Raw genomic sequence first — 21,717 nt, 5'->3', positions numbered from 1 at the left:
CCCTTTTAGAGTCACACGGAATCACAGAATCCCGAGGGTTGGAAGGGACCTCAAAAGATCATCTAGTCCAACCCCCCTGCAAGAGCAGGATAACCTAGAGTACATCACACAGGAACTTGTCCAGGCGGGCCTTGAATATCTCCAACGCAGGAGACTCCACAACCTCCCTGGGCAACCTGTTCCAGTGCTCTGTCACTCTTACAGTAAAGAAGCCTTTCATGAACAAAACTTGAGTGGTTTATCTTTTAGAAGTTCTATGAAGACAGCAAATCATGTGTCAGTTACACTTCAAGCCAAAATAAACTGAAGAGTTTTGCGCCAGACTTATTCTTGTGCTGTAGAGAACTGTGGAGATTTCCTTTAAATGTAAATGAAGTTAGTTGATGAATACTGAACAACACAAGAGAAGTCTGTCGTCTTCACCATAAAAAAATCCCCACAGCTGAAGCCTTAACTATGCATTTATCTTACAAATTCTGCCAGTAACATAATACCTTCTTCATCCAAATAAATTTACCTTTTCTCTAAATGTGTACATTTTGTCTGTACAGGTGGTTTTTGGCCTCTAAACTGAAAAGGACTAATTGGAAGTTTTACTATAAGCATCTGAATTCAAATCAAAAACACAAAACCCTTTATGTTTCTTGGTGCCATTACCATTCCAAATTTAACTATCAAGTCTGTAAATTACCAGCAACATGTTTTGTCATATTGCTCATGTTTCCTGAGATACAGTAAAAGCCATTGGTGAACCCCTTATGGGTGGTGTTTTGCATATTGTACTAGCTCATCCCAGCACTGTTTTCGTATCTTTACAAGCGATGGGTATGGTTTTGTGTCAGAGTATTATGAGAGCAAGCCATGAGTAATATAAAGAGCTGTATATTTCCTTATAAACCAACATACTTCACCCAGCTTGATGATACTTTACTGCATTGTAGGACAAAGGAGGGGTCTGAGAAGTTACCTCAGATGATAGGTATCTAACACACAGGTTGCAGGTTCCCTTTAGGATCCTGTTCCCTGCAGGTCCTGGCCTTTCTCCTTGTCCCAATTGCACGTTCCTGCCCCCTTGAGAGTCTGACACTGTCATTTCAGTGCACAAAAGAAAAAAAAAACCTAACTCTGCTGGGAAAACTGAGTGTTTTTCTGCTGGTTTAGCTCTTTGAAATGACTCAGAGGATTGGGTGTAGATCCAGATCTAGCGCAGAGGAGGAATTGGGATAGTGGCAGTGAGTAGTTAGGTTGCCATGGAACCACAGTCATGGTGCTAAAATCAGTCATGTCTTCAGAAAAAATGAAATATAGAGATTTTCTTTGTGGTAGTAAATTTTCAGAGGCTGCTGGTTGAAATTTTGAAAGTGTGCCTTTCTTTAAGTATAACTTAGAGTTATATCTGTGATTTTGAAACCTCCACAGACATCTCAAATGCCATTTAAAAGATAGGTCATGTATCTAGTGTGTAGTGTTATTAACACAAAAAAATTAGGAGTTTATGAGAACCCATTTTGAGTAATTTAACATATACTTATGAAAGGTGCTTTTGTAATTGTCAGACAAGAGTATTTCTTAAAATGATATGAATGTCCTTCCCACAGATAATTAGAAACATTCCTACAGCACACTGTATATAAACTATAAAAGCAGTAAACAGTTTGAAAATTACTGGTTAAAAAAGGGACTTAAGGAGTGTGTTCTTCAACTTAGTGAACAAAACTGAAAACATGAAAGGATTTAATCCAGTGTGTTTGTGAAGTCTGGCTTCTTTAAAAGTGTTTTACATACAAATGCATGCATCTTTATGCATGTGTCTTTGTTCTTGAAGGAGCACCTTCATTGAAACATGAAATCATGTTAATCCTATTCAGGATTAACACAGTCTATTACAGATCTTCTCTATGAAGCAAAAAAAAAAAAGTATCTGTTGTAAGTAGAAACAGGAAATCTTTGTAATTAGTGGTACAGTAGTGAATATATTGTTTGTATTTATAAAGTCACGTCTGTTACAAAATCTCCTTTATCCACTTCTACTGCATATTGCAGTCCAGACACTAAGTAGGACTTTCAGACTAAGCAAATGAAAAGGGAGGTGCATGAAAAGTATATGATACTAGCTGCATCTGATACTTAGTTCTGCGGCCAGCCGGAACTGGCTTTTTTTTATCATATTTATGTTTGGGGTTTTTGCTAAAATAAAACCTAAAAATTAGAATCTTCTAATAATGACATTCACATGGAATAAATGGGGAGACAGAATGTTAACAAAACTATGGCACTCTGTGGCTGCTTATATAGGAGAAACACCTTTTTGACTTTTTGATCTGTCTGAAGTAGGTCCAGTTAAAAGTAATTACAGTTTTCTCTTTTTAGTGAATAAGTTAATATTTCCAGGAGAGAATTACACCTCTCTTTCTTCCTTGTCACAAAAAAAGATACCTGGTTTTGTGTTGGTCCAGGACATGAAGTCTGGTTGTCCTTTTGTAATGTGGCTTTTGATGCATTACTTCTAAGTTAATGCCTCTTGCTTTATAGATTGGAGAGTCCAACTTATGCACCATCTCACCAAGTGCATACACCCCAGCAGCCTCATTCATCTGTTCCAGGTAACAATTTAAGATTTGTGGAAGAGGCAGTGAGACAAGGTGTGGTCTTCTGAGTTAATTGCTATCTTGCTTATGTTTATTCATTATTTATGCAAAAATTACTGGGAAAGCTTCACATGAGAGGCTAATGAGTGAGTTTTGTAATCTCCAAAATGTTTGGATGGGAGGTTTGTGTTCATACCTGTTGTGCATGATTTTTTTTATTTTCACTTCTGTTTTGATTTTGTAGAATATGGCTTACAACAAGTATTTGTAGTATATTTTAATAGCAAATTCTTTGAGGAATGAGGGGTATAATATACATTCAGGGTGAAATTGACTCAGTTGTTCTACTTGTAATCTCTATATAGAAACAGTTTTTTGTTATTGCAGTGTTCTAAGTAGTGAAGCAAACTTATTTGTTAAAATAACAGAAGGTGATGTTAAAATCATTTTTCATAGCAGTTACCTTGGGTTCTATTTTAATTTCACTTAGGAATCATCAGAAGGTCCACGTCAATGTCTTACGTAGATGGGTATGTAGGGACATGGCCCAAAGAAAAAAGGTAAGTAGTCTTACTGTACAAGCTGGTTAAAAAGATAATATTTATTTGTCATAAATAGTAATAAATGCTCCATAGTAGTCTGGATTTTCAGAATCCCCTAATAAGAGTTCTTGTAAGTGACTTGCAGAAGTAGAAAAAGAAAATGTATCATGGGTTAAGAACACAGTAACAGGAAACAAACATCAGAAATAAACCATCTAGTTTTTATGTTGAAATGAGGTATAATGGAGATCGTAGGATGGTTTGGGTTAGAAGGGACCTTAAAGCTCATCTAGTTCGAACCCTTTGCCATGGGCAGCAACACCTTCCACTAGACCAGGTTGCTCAAAGCCCCATCCAACCTGGCTTTGAATGCTGCAGAGATGGGGCAGCCACAATATATTTGAATTGTTTGCATTAGGTATTTGAATTGTTGGCAGTAAATATGTTCACATTTACTAATTGCAATCAGCTAAGAGTGGTAAGAGTAACATCCCTAAAGCTCAGGGCTTGTATTATTTTGTGAATAGTAATAACAATCAGGCAGAATGATTTGGGTTTTAGGCTGGTCATAAATAATCTGTCAGGTGTAAACCAAAGTTAAAGTAGTAAGAATTATGGGTTATTCAGTAAGTGTAAATTGCGTCTCTTCACACCTTCCTTCTCATTTGCTATGGTAATCCCTATCTTCCTAAAATGCCCAGAATTTATTCCAAAATAATAAGAAGCATTGTCTGTCTCTGAAGAAAATGTTGTTATATTCCATTTTGATGTGCATTTTTATTCTATTTGTATTTACCAAATATATGTATTTATATGTATAATTATTATATTGTATTTGAAGATAGGCAAATATAGTATACCTAACAGTGCCTTTAATACTACAGTCTTAAAGTAATTTTAAACCCAAATATTAATGTTTCAGTAGTAGTAGTAATAATCATGAGTTGCTCAGTTTTTTTCTTTAATCTCTGTTAGGTCATCACTGCATGGAGTTTCATTTGACATTTCTTTTGACAAAGAAAAAAGTATTCCAGTATCTACTCCAAACAAAGGAATTACTAGATCTGTGAGCAACGAAGGCCTTACACTAAACACCAACCGCATGCCAAAACATACTAGAAAAAATCTGTCCTTCAAACCAGTAAATGGAGAGGAGGAAAATCAAGATATTGAGGAGGAAAAGGACACAGTAGCTCATAAAGACAGAAGGGCCAATCAGTCTCTTAACACAAATAAAAAAAATGCCAATGAAAGCAGCCACTACAGGTTTCCAAATGGAGCTCTGCAAAACAGGGCAGTTTTGGATGATTTTGGCAATCGAATTGAGCCACCAAGCATTGAAGAGGCTTTGCAGATAATTCATAACACTGAAAAATCTCCCAGAGTTATCCCATCAGACCAAATTACAAATGGGTTCTTTCTTCACAATCAGGAAATGAGCATCTTGAATTCAAACATTAAACCAAATCAGTCTACTGCTGATGTAATTACAGACACAAAAGGTGCTCTAAGTCCTGTGACTGACACTACAGAAGTAGATACTGGAATACATGTCCCTTCAGAAGATATTCCAGAGACGATGGATGAGGATTCTTCTTTGAGGGATTATACTGTAAGCATGGACTCTGACATGGAAGAACCATCTAAATTTCTCCAGGATTACGACATGCGAGCTGGCAATCACAGAGATCAGCTAAGTCCCTGCCCCAGCTCAGTAAGCACTAAATCACAGGCAGGCAGCAGCGCTTCTTCAAGTTCGGGGGTTAAGATGACTAGCTTTGCAGAGCAGAAATTCAGGAAGTTGAATCACACAGATAGTAGAAGCAGTGGAAGTAGTTCTCAGAAAACCACACCAGAAGGTTCTGAGCTGAACATCCCTCATGTTGTTGCTTGGACTCATATTCCTGAGGAGGCATCTGTTCCTCAAGGAAGAGACACGACCCAGTTACTGGCTTCTGAAATGGTACATCTTAGGATGAAGCTAGAGGAAAAGAGGCGAGCCATTGAAGCACAGAAGAAGAAAGTTGAAGCTGCATTTACGAAGCAGCGTCAAAAGATGGGAAGAACAGCATTTCTTAATGTTGTGAAAAAGAAAGGTGATGGAGTATCACCTCTGCGAGAAGAAGCAGCAGGAGCTGAAGACGAGAAGGTATTCACTGACAGTAACCAGTTGAAAGACAAAGAAAATCAAAAATCAGATGAGCAAACTAGTAAGACTTCAGAATTAATAAAAGAAACCCCTGAAAACTCTCATATCAAATGGTTCAAATCTCCTGCTACTCCTATGGATGCTGAAAAGCAATGGAGTTTAGCAAGCCCCTCAGAAGAAAACTTGAATGAAGGAGATATCTTAGAATATACGAAATCTATTGAAAAACTAAACTCTTCCCTACACTTTTTGCAACAAGAAATGCAACGTCTGTCCCTTCAACAGGAGATGTTGATGCAGATGAGAGAGCAACAGGCTTGGGTTATTTCTCCTCCTCAGCCTTCTCCTCAGAAGCAGATTCGGGACTTTAAGTCTTCATCAAGGCAAACAGGATCCCCAGCTCCCACTGCGCCTTTCTCACAGGAATCTCCTCGCTCTACACATCAGTCTCCACAGTCTTCCAACAGGAAGAATGCCTCTTTTCACATTAAAATGCAAAGGACTCCTAGGCCAAATGAACTGAAAATAACACCTCTCAATCGTACCTTGACTGCCCCACGGTCTGTGGATAGTCTTCCCCGTTTGAGGAGATTTTCTCCAAGTCAGGTTCCCATTCAAACTAGATCATTTGTTTGCTTTGGAGACGATGGTGAACAAATAAGTGAACCTCAGTTAAGGGGAAATCTGTCAAAGGAAGTCAAATCTACAGAAGAAGTAGCAAAAGAAGAAGGACCAAAATTGCTGAAACAGTGTGAAAAGAACTTGGAGGAAAAGGAGATTAAGCCTATAGAATCTAGTGTTTCTGAAGTATTATCTCAGCCTATCACAGAAATGGTTTGCCTCACCCCAAATGAAGATCAGCTAAGCCAACCGATTCTACCACCACCAGCTCCCAAAACAGCTAACTTAATTGAAGTTTCTCTATCAGATTTGAAGCCACCAGAAAAAAATGAAGTATCTGTTGAGAAATATGAAGGTGAGAGTGACAAAGAGCAATTTGAGGATGACCAGAAAGTCTGTTGTGGATTCTTTTTCAAGGTAAGAGAACTAGTGGATGTGTATGTCTGCTATTAAGCTTTTGAAATGGAACTTCTTAATTAACATAAAGATTTCAGTGATGATGTTCTATTGACGTCAAAGCAGATAGTTCTGCAACTCTAAATGTACAAGCATATCTTTGCAGTTGATTAATTTGACCTCATAAGACTGGTGAGATTCTACCTTACTGCAGTTCTGAGCATGCCAGAATATCCCTTTCCATTCATAACTGTAAAAGAGCACTTGGAGTTTTTTGTGACGAAGATGAATGCTGAATGAAGATGAATGAAGAATGATTTCTTTTTAGCATAAGCTTTGGTGACCTTAAACAAATATGCTCACATCTCACAGTCACTTTCTCACCCTACCCCCAAACTTAACTACAAGTTTTTGAAGTACATAACATACATACATTTTTCTAAATGTTGAACGTCTCCAAGTTGCACTTGGGAGAGCCTTTTTGCCTCTCTTGGCTGGCTAAGGAAGTATAGTCTTCCAAGACTCCCTTTTGAAGTTGGTATTTGGGAGCACTCCCTGTTGTCTTCCTGAAGAGTTGTATTCAGACAGGCTTTTAACTATAATGCACATTGTATTGTGCATTTAACTGTAATGGACAGACACTGATTTTTCTATCTTGGAATACCTCAAAATCTTGTGTCACACATCTGAGATATGCCTTGCTTGTCTGGAAGCATTCCTCAGTTCTAACATAACACCTGGCTTGATCAGCATAAATTATCTCCATATGTTACATAGTTACTGCTTTTTGTGATAAATTACCTTCATCTCTATACAGATACAGTCTTCTGAAGCTGGATACAGAAGTTTATGCAGTGCGGGATCTGATTGTAAACTTAAATATTTCACTTAATTTTTTTCCCTACTGGAGCTGAATTGTATGTTTGACATAGGAAGGAAAAATTCCTATATGAAAATTTTTCATAGTCTTAAGAGAAATCTTTTAAAATAAACTTGTTTCAAATACTGCATAAGTATGTTATGGTATTGCAACCCAGTGTATAGAATCAAGTGTCTAATGACTTGGCAAAATCAGTTGCTGAATTCAGAGATCTTGATATTTTTGGGTCCTTTTTCTTCAAATACTGTTGCTGCCAGGATGATCAAAAGGCAGAAAATGATATGGCAATGAAAAGAGCAGCATTGTTGGAGAAGCGTTTGAGAAGAGAAAGAGAGACTCTGCTTCGAAAGCAGCAGCTGGAAGCTGAACTAGAACATAAGAAGGAAGAGACAAGGTAAAACTACATGTCCTGATGCAAATGATCGGTAACAGTGAACGCAGAAATGTCTGCTTTAGTTAAAAGCGTAATTTCATGTCAAAAAATTGCATTTTAATATCCAAAATAGTTAATGCAGATGTGCTGAGGATTTCAGGTGAAGACACATGTCAGCTGGCCCTGCAAAATCAGCAGGTGCATCAGTCTATAGCTCAGACTCAATGCATGTGTCCTGCTGGCCTGGGTGAAATTCCTCGGAGTGTTACCCCGCCTTATACTTTCTATTCTGAGGGAAAGCAAATAACTTTGGGCTTCTTTCTGCACAAATGCAAAATGCTTACTCACAGCAGTCAAGTTAATAAACATGGTTTTGATTCTACTGGTAAAGGTATGCCAAAAAACTTAAATGATCTGAAAATTGTAAAAGCAAGTTCCTCTTACTGCTGGCTCAGGAGTTTAAAGTTGAAAAAATCCAGTGCCTGTGTTGTCCTCACTGCTAAAACATGTGGAAAGCTCCTACTGCTGAATTTACTTGGTGATTTTTTTGTTTTAGACGAAAAACAGAAGAAGAACGTCAGAAAAAGGAGGATGAGCGAGCACGTCGGGAATTTATTAAGCAGGAATATATGAGAAGGAAACAATTAAAGCTAATGGAAGACATGGACACTGTCATAAAGCCACGTTCCCTCTCAATCAAACAAAAAAAGCCACGTCCAAAATCTATTCATAGAGATCATATTGAATCACCTAAGACACCAATCAAAGGTCCACCAGGTAACAAATGTTCATGTGAAAAAAGAGTCTGTTCATGCTAAAACACCAGCTTGAGGTTTCATACTAACAAGCACGTGCGTTTATTAGTGTCTTGTGCTAAGCTGAAGCTGCACATGACTAAACTGGAAAGCAAAATCTGCCAATAGAAACAAAAAGATGAATGTCACTTACCTGCTATGCATGCATGCATATATCAACAAAAAGGTTAACTGTATGAAAACTCAGTGGAAGCACTGATGTGTGTTGCAAGTTTCATACACACCCATGTACTGTTCACTAATCTCTTCTTACACCTGTAGAGCTCAGAATGAATAACAATTGGGAGATAAGAGATCAGTTAATAAAATGGTGATTATAAGGTAAGAGTACTTAAACTTCCATTTGATACAGGCAAAATGAAAATAAAAAGTAAATTTCGTATTTTAAATTTTTCTGCTTTGCTCACTTAGCTACTGCACGTAGCCCTAATTGCATGGAACAATTTGGCATTCTTTAAGATACCACATTTTGCAGTATTGATTGGAAAAAATATTGCCCATTTACAACTGGAGAAAAAGTAACCAAACTGCTCAGTGATCCTTTTTGTTACAGCATTGTATAGCCATTTTATTCTGCTGTATTTTCTCTAGCTGCTTCCCTCCATCTTCCAGTATACTTTGAAGTATTTCCTTAACACCTTCCAAAGACTCCATTCCAAGCTTTAAATTAAGTCTGTTAAGCTCTCTTTCAGGAGGACTTATTAACTTCGATTGCATTCTTCAGTTTGCATAGTGCCAGTATTCCTGCATCCATGCTTCACGTTAATGTTTAGTTTGAGACCATCCCAGGTGGCTGCAGATGGCTGGGTGTCAGCAAGTGTTTAGATGCAGTGCACCACATATGCATGCAGGTATATCATGTATGGGTGTAAGAGTCTCATATATAAAAGCTCTTACTGACTTTCTGATGCTGGTGTTGGGTCTAATGAACAGACTCTACTACTTGCTTAGGTTTATACGCCTTAACTTTGTTTTTATCCAGGTTCACAGCTTTATCGTGTTTTTTCAGTATCTAGTCTTTCATTGGCATCGCTGAATACAGGGGACAATGAGAGTGTGCAGTCAGGCAAGAGAACACCAAGGTAAAGCTAAATAACAGTTTCATTTAATAAAGTTTGATAATCAGCTATGTAAAACTAGCATGATTTTTAAAGAGGTCATGTATATACTGTGTACTCCAGGAACAGGTATGTTTTCCTGATTTGAGACATTGATAATTTCCACTATCAGGCATTAGGTAACCAAGTCATGATCATTTGTTTTACAAATTTTACTAAGTAAACCAGTTGAGCAGCTATGAATGAGGTCAAAGCAAAATGCTATTCACACAGCCTCTTTAATTTACCTGCTTGGATTTAAGTCTCAACTTGTGGATATTTCATTAAACCTATATGCTACATGCAGCTACATAGCTTCTTTCCTTTATTTTAACATTCTTTTCTGGGTTTTTTTTCCCCCTTAGAAGTTACACAAGGAAGTATGAAATATTCATTAGGACTTCAGCCTTTTCCAAACATCCAAATTTAGTTTGCATTACAAACCACATGGAAATTAAATAAGAAGAGATTAAAATAATATATGTTTTTAAATTTTATTTCCAAAATCTATATTATGATTCAGATGAAAATTATTATTTCTGTGTAATTATGTAATTATATTCAGAGGAATACTTTTTATATATATAGGAAAGAACTAGGGAAGAAAGGGTAACTAGGAAAAGGAGTTTGATAAGGAGTACTCTGTGTTACAATATCACATCATGTTTTCATTGCCAGTATGCATCACTTATCAACTGACATGCCTGCAGCTGGTTTCAGTTGACTTTTCAATTTCCTGGATGCCTTGAGAACTGGTTATTACATCTGAAACTGTAATAAAGTGATCCAAGTGTCCTAAGATCTTTTAAAAATTATCTATTTTAACTGATAGCGAGATTTGTCCCAACTGTATTAGCTATTAGAAAAGGCTTGATGTAGGTTATCTACACAGAACTTAAAGGAGATGGCCATTATATATGTAGTTTTAGTTGTATAATGCTGTACTATTCTTCTAATGGACACTACTTTTTATTTGTTTTGCGGAGTTGAGACTTTTAAAATATTATAAAATTCAGTACAAATTGCTGAAAGGAGCAGAGTTGAAGGAATTTTCAGTATCTTTCCAGACTCATGCTGTCAGCCTTTTGTTGCATCAGAATTGTCTTTTGATGATCACACCAAGTGAATTTCAGTGATACCTTTGAGGTCTCCTTCATGCAGGTGCTAATCCCCAAAAAGGTGTAGAATATATAAAAGATTGAATTTACATCTATTGCTGATGTTATTGGAAGTTAGCATGTATGTAAATGTTATTATAATACTACTTTTTTTTCGTATTCTGTGCTGGTAGTGGTTTCTCACTTAGAAAAGTTTTCATTTCCAAGCTGCAAACTGGACTGGCTTTTGCCGTAGCTGCAATCAAAAAAAATATTTAAATATGTTGTAACAATTAAAAAATAACTTGAAATTCTTGCTTAGACCTTTAAATGTAACTACTTGCATTTGAGTGCAAGCACAGCCTGAAGAATTAAAGCACTAGAAGTTACTGCTTGTGAAAACAAAAATTAGAGAGGAAATTGTTTTGCTGTCTTAAATACAGCAGTTCTCACTGCCAGTTGTTGTAGTATGTATAAATGAACTAAATTTTTACTTCACATTTGTCATTCTATCAAGACCTGCTTTTTTGCTATATGAAATATCATTGTTTTGTTAGTACCAATGTAAACATAACCTGGATTCCCACTTAGTAATAATATTGCACAGCTTAGAATATCTATTAGGTTTCTTTTCTCAGATGTAACCCAAAAATTTACTAACATCCACCTCACGTAAATACCAACTTCTTGCATCACTCAAAACACTTTATATGGAACATGAACTCAGTTATCCATTAATTTCTTCTGTAAATATTGTACATTTAGGTTTGTAGTCTACACTTCAAATAACTGTGTTCTACCTTAATACAGTTTGCTTTCCTTTCATATTAGAAGGCATCTCTGCTGAACATTGTAATTTTTTAATAGACTTTAAAATTAATGTTTAGGTCTGAGTCGGTGGAAGGATTCTTATCTCCAAGTCGTTGTGGTAGTCGTAACGGAGAAAAAGATTGGGAAAATGCATCTACAACTTCTTCAGTCGCCTCTGCTACAGAATACACAGGTCAGGGGTAGCAATATACAGAAAAATTTTTAAATGGTCGTGATACAAGTGCACATATCTTTCAGAAATTAAAAGAGAGGAGATTTCTCTTTCAACCATACAAATCAAATCTCTTTACAGACAGAATAATCTGGCTAGTGTTGGGCCAGATCTCATCCCTGGTTTTGGGTAAAACATTTCTGGAATACAAGATGGATAGGCTACAGTAACTCTGAGCACCACATCAGTTTCATTGTTACTCCTCTCACCCTTGAAATTACAAGTGTATGTGAAGAAAATGAAGGAATTTGCTCCCTCCTGAATGACTGAAATGTTAGTTAGAAAATGCAAAACATTTTATTGTTCACAGAAAAGGTCCTCTGAGAGAAAATGTATTTTCCAAGACTGCCAATAATGATGATTTAATAATGAAAAACACATTTGTAAGCAAAATCAGTAACAGTTGAAAGAATGACATTTTACTTGCTTATGAAACTTGTGGTCTCTAGTCTAATTCTGTTTTACTCTGATATTTGTATTTTCATGCATGCATAAGATCCATACCAGAAGTGCTTCACAGCATTTCAAGTAACTCTTTGTTTACTGTTCATTAACTTAGCTTATTTGTCATTCTTCCTCCATAGGACCAAAGCTCTTCAAAGAACCCAGTGCTAAATCCAATAAATATATAATTCAGAATGCGCTGGCACATTGCTGCTTGGCTGGAAAAGTAAATGAAGGTCAAAAGAAAAAGATACTGGAGGTAAGGATATATTCCCCTAAAAGCGTGAACACATGAGTCAAACCATAGTCAGGCATTAGGAAGGCACTCAAGTATAAATGCCGATATCAAAAGGAGTCTTTCTGAGGTTATGCCAGCTATTCTCTAAAGGCTTAAGTAACTTCTGTGCCTTACTTCCTGTGTAGACAGAGAGGTTCTCTAGTACTGTAGGAACCATAGCATTGTATGTGCAGCATAGGAAACTGAATTAATTTACATGTTGATTAATCATTACTGCTTGCTTAATGTGGGAACTTCAATATGTAGGTTTTTATAATTTGCTCACAAACTTTTTTTACCTAACATGAAAAATACCCGTCTTACACAGCTCTTCAGATTAGGACCTTTACAGTAATAGGATAGCTCACTCATGAACAGAAGGAACTGAAATACATCCCTCCTAGGCTTTTCTCCAGTTTCCAACCAGTAGGACAAATTCAAGAGTTTTACTAAAAAAGGTGCCTTCCAGCCTTTTCTGTTACCCTGGTATAAACCTTTCTGAAGATACACAAATACTGTAAGGGTGACAACTCGGGGACCAATATGTTTCCCTGCAAAAGGAACAACAGAGAATATGAGCATTAAGAGTAATGGGACTGTTCCTTTTTGCCAACTGTGACAAATCTGACAGATTAAATACATCAAAGAATACAGTTACTTGGAATCTGGATTTAATTTCTTTTCTGGAATAAATTTCACAACAGTATTTCTTGCCCTTTCTTCTCTTCATGATTCTTCTGCATTCATGTCTAGATGCTGCCTTTTCTGTCTTTCCAGCTACTTTTTGGAAATAACAAGTGAGAAATCAAGACAGACTCTTTCAGTTCAAGTATCTGAGAGCATAAGAACCCCCAGAAATCCCAGGAAAGAACAGCTGTTAAAAGGTCATGCTTAACTGTAGGATGCAGAGTACATCACTTGATAGAAGCTGTACATGTTCAGGGCACATGTCCCATATAGTAGAAGTTTTGTTGGGTGGAATAGGAATCTGAAGATTTCATCTAATAAAGAACTTTTGCTTAGTGCACCTCAACTGACTTTATGGTTTGACCAAACTTGAATGGATTTAGGGAGGTCTAAAATCTCATTTTGGCACTGGAGGATCTTCCATGCACATCTAGATTTATCTAAATTTACTGTTCCCAAACTTGGAACTATTAGACTTGCTTGATGAAATGGATGTAAGAATTTTTATTGGGTCTATAAAAAAATAGCTAGGATGTCTGTCCTTGAGGTGTAACTAAACACCTCAAGGTGAAATTGTCTAAGTAAATAAGGTTTTGCTTGAGAAAGATAACTGCCTTATCAAAATCCAGGTGAAGGAGGCTTAGTAAATTCTAATAATTGAAAATAAGGTCTTTTAGTGGATAGAGTTAGACATAAGTTTCAGCTCTGGTAGAAAGCTATTTCAAAATGACAATCCAATGATTCTGGTTGTTTTGTAATGACGATGCAAAATTCATTTTGTGAATCTTTGTCTTTCTTTCTTTTAAAGGAAATGGAAAAATCAGATGCCAATAACTTCTTAATCTTGTTCCGGGATTCAGGCTGCCAGTTCAGATCTCTGTATACATACTGCCCTGATACTGAAGAAATCAATAAATTAACAGGAATAGGTCCCAAATCTATCACAAAGAAAATGATAGAGGGACTGTATAAATACAACTCTGACAGGAAGCAATTTAGCCACATACCTGCTAAAACTTTGTCTGCCAGTGTTGATGCAATTACCATTCACAGTCATTTGTGGCAAACCAAGAGACCAGTAACTCCTAAGAAACTTCTACCCACCAAGGCATAGTAGATGGGAAAATATTTCCTTCAGACAATTATAATAAACTTGCACTTCATCTTTACTGCCTATAGGAAATAGATTTCTAGTTGCCAACAGGACTCTTAGAACTTAAACTGGACACCCAAGTTCTATTATCATGTCCAACTGGAATGTAAACACAGTGTTTAGGAGTGCAGAAGATTATCGCTTAGGTGATTACAGAAATGTTTGACTTGTGTGGAGATTTGTATGTGCTAATACAGAGTATATTTGCTCTGTATTTTCATTAGAAACACTGAAGCACTGAATGTTCCTCTTTAGTGACTCAAAATACATTTTTTTTACATCTGTTGCCTTATATGTTTGTATTTGTGCTTGTCTTGAAATATTTTTTCTTTCACTTAAAGAATACTTCTTAATATTCTCAGTACCATTGAACTTTGCATACAGGCTTACAGTAAAGACTAAATGAGAAGTTGTGTATCACTGACAAACAGCTGAATGGGTCTGTTCTGTAATATCCTTATTGTATGTTGTAACAAAATCAAGATTCATTCCCCTTAGGATTTAAAATTCTTTTTCATTTAAATAATACTGATTTGCTCATAGACTAAACAGTAAAGGAAAAACCTTTGAACTGCTTGAAACTTCCTTCAAATAAATTATTTAACAACTCAGGGTATAGTTCAGTGATGCAGTTATTCCTGTTTCAGTAAGTTGCCATCTGAGATGTAATGACTGACCATGTGCATGTTCACAATAGCATTAAAATGTAAAGTAAAAAATTTGGTGGTCCTCTAAAACACTTGAAGCAAATGTGCTTTATTCTGCATTGTTCCAGATGAAGAGCGAGCACACGGTCAGGTATTGCTTCTCCAAGGAAGGAATAGGAACTTGTGAGTTAGATCCCTGATGTTTGCCTAACAGAACACTAAAAATATTCAGAAGAATCACAGAATTCACTAAGTCACAAATCTTTCGGAAGTCATTTGTCTTATTCCCATTGATTCTACCATCCAGGCCACTGTCTGTTCTTCCTGCCTTCAGACCCACCAGCTCAGACAAGTACATCTGACGAGAAATTTCAGTATGTCCTAGTAAATTGTTTTCTTGACACGATCTAATAGCTGATGTCTTGTGACACTGAGCGATTTTAAATACATGCAGCAAAAAAAGCCTAAATGGCATTTCAGTAATATTTAATATGGCCAATTACAAAACCAAATTCTAGGCATACTTCAGTATTATTTACCAAGGGCTGCATTTTATTTCAAAACAGTATTTGATTATTTTGTAGATCACTACTCCGTTTCAGTGTTTGTTTCTCTTATAATTTGCTTTTAATATAGCAGTGTTCTGGGAGAAAAAGAAAAACAAACAACTACAAACTTGAAGCCTCCCTTAAATCTGTGGCTGTTTTGATTATGTACACAGTGTACACCAGAGGACTTGTTGGGGGAAAAATCTCATTCTCAGGAAAAGACTTGAATGATTTGTGATTCCGTTCTGTTTCAGTGTTGTGACAACTACATTAACATAAGACAGTATTTTGCTGTAAGTATGTAGTCCATTCTGTTTCATGAGGAGACTAAAACTATGTCCGTATTTCTCTCATTCAACTGCTTTGAGAGAAACTGCCTCACTACGATGATGTACTCATTTACTTCTACAAAAGATGCACAGGAATGAGATGTCATTAAGCAGGTTAGAACAGTACTTTTTTTAAATTATTATAAGGCCTTAGGCATCAATGCATCTGATTATCAACATTTTATCAAAAATGCTGTCAGTTTTACTGTAATTTATGTTCTTATATTTATGTATATTTGTTAAAACTGTAAAAAAAAAAGAAAAACACTTTAAAATACATGTTTAATATGTATGTGGCTCAAAACTATTTGTGGTTAATGGATTCCTACTGTTTGCATGTATATCACCAGGACATGTAACTCTTATATTTCAAGTGTATACAGATCATGTATATAGGATATAAATAATATTAAAAAGGGGGGGAGAGGGTTTGCACATTCTGCCTGTTAGACAGTTCCTACAAACACTAAGTAGGAACATCCTGAATAAAAGTATAAAACTGTACAATATACAGTGATTCAAGATACTAGGAGGTTGGAATCAAGTGAAACACATGAGGTGAACAAGAAGTTTTATCATTGGAGGCTTTTTATTTCTAAAACCTGTACTCTGATTTAACTGAGGATTTGCAACACCACAAAGACAAATGCTTCAATCTAATCAAAATGAGCTTAAATGACAGGAGTATTCTCTGAGTAATTTTAAATATACCTGAATGTATCATGAAATTTACATTTGTCAACAGGTTAAAGATTTGTGCAATGTTGAAAAGTAGAATGTGAATAATGCAGTTGAAAATTTCATTGCTCGCAGTATAAAGTTTTACTTACCACAGGAAAAGTAAAGCTAGATACACTTTTCCTTTTTAAGCCTGCAACTTTTCTAATTCCAGTGGATCTTTGGTTCGGATCATGTTTAAAAAAAGAAAAAAAAAAAGGCAAAAAAAAAAGCTTTCCATAAAGGCCAGTATTTATCACTGACCTTTTCAGAACACACTGGTGCTTTCATCAGGGGTATTATTATTGTTGCTACGACTGAATTGCCAAACTCTTGTCTTAGTTTTTGGAGCAAAATTTCATATTCTAACAGTCATAATAGCTACTGAAATCTTTTTTCCTTTTTTTATGTTAGTATGACTGTTAGTTTTTATTATTTGGCTGTTTAAAGCCAAATTCAGCTTATTTAATTATGATTTAATGGGCACTGTTGAAAACTGTACAGTGTGTTGTGTGCTTACTTGTCCACTTCTATGGAGCATAGCTTCCATATTTTTTCATATGCTGTGCTGTAAAATATTGTCATTGCTACTTATGTGGTACAGTGTAGTTTTTTCCTTTCATTTAAATAAAAGCATGGCACCAAAACTACATTTTTTGTTTTCTTGCTTACATGTAAATATAAACTGAAACTATAAAAAGTTCACATTTATATTTAGATCTTTTTTCTTCTCATATTTCAGCAACATAGAACTTGTAGGAAAACCGTACCATTTTCATTTCTCCTTTACTTCCCCATTGTCTTTCTTTCGCAGACAGTTTAGCTTTCAGATGTTATCGGGGAGGCCATTGAAGAATTAGGCGCTTCATCTCATTCTTGAGGACAGCATGTTGTTACCCTGAGTAACTGAGTTTCACAATTGTAAGTCAGCTGATAAGCTCCAGTACTCCAGTTCGCATCCACTGTTCCAAAACCACAAAACTTGCTGGTTGGTAACAGTGATTCCTTCAGATGGGAAGGTTTTCAAGATGAACTGGAGCCTTAACTTGTACTTGTTAGTGATACAATCTTGAACAGAAATAGTACCAAAAATACAGACTCTCTTCCAGATTTGTTAATTAACAAATTTTCCAGTCTAAATCGTGCCATTTGGGGGATTTTGTGTTGTCCTCCTGGGTTGCAGAGCAAAAGCAAGGACGTGCTGAAAGGGAACATGACATCACTGCATTGTCAACAGGCAGGCTGAATGGTTGGGCTAACTTATGCAGATAAAGAATCTCTAAATTTCAGAGCTATTCAAAGGGCAGCTTCAAGAATGCAGGAGATGTGATAGTAAGGCGTTTAGTGTTGAACTGAAAACTAATGTGGATGAACATGAATAGCTTTCCCTCTTCCCCCTAAAACTGGGTATTTTTCAGCCAGCACAATCAGTTCCTGAACAGCAGCACAAACAGGCTGACACAAGCAAGGAATTATGTTGGAACACAAACACCCAGTTGCACCCAGTAAAGCTGTTTTTTCATGGGTGAGCCCAGCTCAAAATTTTCATGGAAACCCAGCCTTAGTAGTGACAGGCGTTAGAACCAACTTCATTTTCTCTGTCCTTCCACCAGTAACACCACACTGGAGAAACTTCAGAGCACACCCTGGTTATTTTGACAGACTATGACTACCATGTGTCTGAATTTGTACTGGCTTTGTGAATCAACATCTGTACTGCTGTGGGATCCAGAGAGGATAGCAGATATCTTCTATTACCAACTGCACAATAATTATCTGTTACACTTGGAACCTAAGCTTTTGGATCAAGCACACCCAGAGGTGACGTAGAACACGGCTTTAATTCTCAAATGCAGTTGTACTGATCAGGTGTGGATGTTTCTTCTTTAATAATAAAAACAGGGCTTTATAAGGGCAAAACCTTTAAGTACGTCTATCTTTTCAAACAGCAGATTAGCATTTCTTTGCTGCCTTGCTAGTAATTTAATGAACTGAATACGTACTTTGAAGAATTTAGGCTACAAAGATCTATCTTGACAGTCACAGCCCCTTACATCTGCTTTTACGTTTCCTAGCTAATTACAGAATCACAGAATCCCAAGGGTTGGAAGGGACCTTGAAAGATCATCTAAGTCCAACATTAAAAAAACACATAAATTATCTTAGTTCTAGATGGCAGAAAAAAAGTATTTTTAACACGCACAGCATCTTTGAGTATTTATTAGTACTTTGTTTTTAAAGTGCATTATTCCATTTAGGAAAAAATGTGTGTATGAATACATATAAATGCACATCCACTTGAACACTTACTTGCTTCCACACATGTGAAAAGAAATACCCTTTATTTAGACAACCACAGCAAAGAGTTAGATACAGTAGGGAATTTACACTAGTTTATTTCCTTCTAGCAAGAAAGAAAATCAGCTACCTTGTCCACTTCACACTTAGAACTACTGTCTTCGTAAGAGGCAGGGAAGTGATACACAACACAAACATTTAAGAGTTCAGGACAAACTCTTTGGAAAATTGAAAGCTGAATCCCAGCCTTTTTATCAAATTTCTGAATTCAAGGATAATGCTACTGGATGCCAGACAGAACTGCCCCTGATCTGAAAAGCTAATAACAGCTAGGATTTCGAGAAAGGACAAAATCCTTAAAAGACTTAAGCACTCCACTGAAAAACATTATTTAAAACTTTCTTCAGACTCTAACTCAACACTACAAACAACTGGATGTCTAAAATGTTTTGGAGTAAGTCATCCACTGACACATTTGTTAAGCAAGGCACTGAAAGAATTTCTTTTCAAATGTGTTTAAATGTTTAGGTAATGGTATGGAACTTTATGGAGACATACAAAGTAATGTCTATGGGCATTTTTATGTCAGTGTTAATCTCTTAATGGAGCTTTGCAGAAGGACTCAAAGCTATACGAAGCTTTCCATCAAGGCAGCTCTGTCTTACTCTTTCTACATCATCACCAATCTAAATGTCTGCATTACATGACCTGGCAAGGCCCCACAGGCCTGCAATTATTTAAATTACTCAAAGCCAGATTACACTTTGGCTCGGTGTTTTTTTTTGTCTGAACTACCTGAAACTGGAGCTGTGATGCTGACATAAACAATTCTGCTATAGTTTATGCAAGAATTTTGCTGAATTGTCACCCCAAAGTTTTGGAAATCCTTTAGTGAAATGAGTGAAAACTGTTTCCAGAAGTAAAGTTTTAAACAGATTTAATTTTTTTCACCTTTTCACAAGACCATTTGAACATAGCATAAAATGTGAAGAGTTGAATGGCTCTGTTACAGTGGCTACAGACTGGGGGACTGGCCCATTTTTATGATGACAATACAATGATGCTTTGCTGGACTCCACTGTCAGATCTTAGGCCAAGTTAGCACTGGGGAGCAGTTCTAAGAACATATCCAGCCCTGCTGACACTGTCTGCAGCCACCTGCTGTCCTGTGTGCAAAGGTCACACAATGACTGTTTTATTTCCTCACGTATTGCCAAGGTCAGCCTGCAGCCTTCAGTTCTCTGTCTTGTCAGTAGGCAATGCAGAATTCTTCTCCTAATCCTGATTTTCAAGCTCTTTAAAACCCACACCCATCATCTTTGCTATTCATGGGAGTTACCTGCTTTGCAACAACGACTAGGGAGTTGAAAACAAGTGGAGACCATCCCAAGGACGTATTTCCATGCCTGACTAAAGTTAGGAACTAGCAAAGAACAGGGTCTTTCATCTGCCGTTTTTCAACAGGATGCCAGAATGCACCCTCACTAAAGAGTAGTATTGTGCAGCAAGTAATGCTACCTATACTTCATTCCTCTTCTTGAGGCTGGATATTTGGTTCCTGAAATCTCTTCCAGCATACAGGAATTTACTACTTCCTTGTGAAAGGCCTGAAATTCAGAACAGGAAACAGATTTCATCTCAGGACCTTCACTGAAAACACAGCTACTGTACAAAAGAAAGGTAAACCACTGTAACACAACTGTGAAATTGAGATTAAATTTAAAAGCATATGTGTGTTCACCTAGTGTTTTGTAGATTAAACCCAATTTACAATTGACTTGTCTTACCCAAGTGTACATTCAGCAAAGTTATACATACTGCTATGTTTAGACAATTAAAGTCATCTTGGTTTTCTGCATTCCCTCTGATTTATCATCTCTGTTATATCCTAATATATTGGGAAACAGAATAATTTCTATAACTACGTTTTCTATTAATTAGTGCCTCCAAAGGCAACCAAGCAACAAGTGGTAGCTTTATAAGTAAACATCAGGATTTGGTGGTTTACTGGTGAGTCTTGCTTCCTGCGATGTGATGCTGTGACTTGAGTGTTGCAGAAGGAACCATCAAGTTCCCCATTACTTGCTTGTCCCTGGCAGAGTCACTGCTGTGCAGCCAGGCCACACTCCCCACTGGACCGCCTTCAGCCAGGACATATCTCTGTATCATAATAAAAAAGTTAATAAAACATAAAATTTGGTCTTTACTCTGTCCTTTGTCAGTGATTTGTCACATCTTCATGTTGCCAGGGCCTGCCAGTGTGCTGTAGCATACACACAGGGGGTTTGGCCAAGTGTACTAGAGATCTGATTTTCAGTATCTCCTAGCTATATTTAAACACTGTGAAAGCGTATTAGCTGTTCACCATAATAATTCTTACATGCCCTAATTTTGAATTATAAAAATGCATAAAAGCCAACCAAATGATAACTTATATGTATAAAGACATCTTCATAATATATACACGATATGCATACATACGATTTTTGTGACGAATGCATTCTTTTCCAAGAAGCAGAAGACAGCAGAACCACCACAAACCCCCCGGCTGGCCAGAAATGTGGCCGCGCCCCACGTACTAAAGCTGTTGCCAACGAGCCATAAGCCTCCACCGCACGAGCAAAAGAAACACAGTTGTGGCAAAGCTTGACGGCAATCCCCACCCAGCGGGGGAACGGTGCACCTGCTTTATGTGTGTTATGTGGCTTTAGACACGCGGGAGGCGCTCGGGCGTAACAGCGGGCTGTACCTGGCGGCTCGGCGGGCAGAGCGGAGAGCCGAGCGGCTGAAGGGGCCTTTTGAAGGGCCGGGGCTGCATGAGGAGCCCGGAACACCCGCCCCAGAGGTGAGGTGAGGTGGGTGTTTATAAATTATTCCCAGACCCGCCCTCCCCGTTAGACAGCCGTTCCCTGGGAACGCGGAGGGCGAAGGCGCAATGGGCCGCTCCGCTGGGACAGGCCCGGAGCCGCCGCGGAGTTTCGCGAGAGCACTCCACTGAGCCGGGGATGACAGCTGCT

At 37.2% G+C, this 21,717-nt stretch overlaps 1 protein-coding gene across 4 annotated transcripts in view; it reads left to right on the top strand.

The window, feature by feature from the left end:
• Positions 1-17,052, top strand: part of CAMSAP2 (calmodulin regulated spectrin associated protein family member 2) — an 87,161-nt gene extending 70,109 nt beyond the window's left edge. For 2 of the 4 annotated variants that reach the window (XM_031048027.2, XM_031048026.2), the window contains 9 exons: positions 2,533-2,603; positions 3,079-3,148; positions 4,106-6,317; positions 7,434-7,570; positions 8,106-8,326; positions 9,347-9,446; positions 11,446-11,561; positions 12,185-12,303; positions 13,817-17,052. In XM_031048027.2, the coding sequence (XP_030903887.2) occupies positions 2,533-2,603; positions 3,079-3,148; positions 4,106-6,317; positions 7,434-7,570; positions 8,106-8,326; positions 9,347-9,446; positions 11,446-11,561; positions 12,185-12,303; positions 13,817-14,122 (3,352 nt within the window). In that variant the 3' untranslated portion in view covers positions 14,123-17,052. The remainder of the gene's footprint in view (positions 1-2,532; positions 2,604-3,078; positions 3,149-4,105; positions 6,318-7,433; positions 7,571-8,105; positions 8,327-9,346; positions 9,447-11,445; positions 11,562-12,184; positions 12,304-13,816) is intronic. The other 2 variants (XM_005148074.3, XM_013128768.2) reach the window with 1 other exon arrangement.
• The last annotated feature ends 4,665 nt before the right edge of the window (positions 17,053-21,717 follow it).

Source organism: Melopsittacus undulatus, chromosome 6 (genome assembly GCF_012275295.1).
Source record: "Melopsittacus undulatus isolate bMelUnd1 chromosome 6, bMelUnd1.mat.Z, whole genome shotgun sequence".
NCBI lineage: Eukaryota > Metazoa > Chordata > Aves > Psittaciformes > Psittaculidae > Melopsittacus > Melopsittacus undulatus.
Note: the sequence above shows the minus strand (reverse complement) of the source record. Positions and strands in the feature narration are given on the sequence as shown.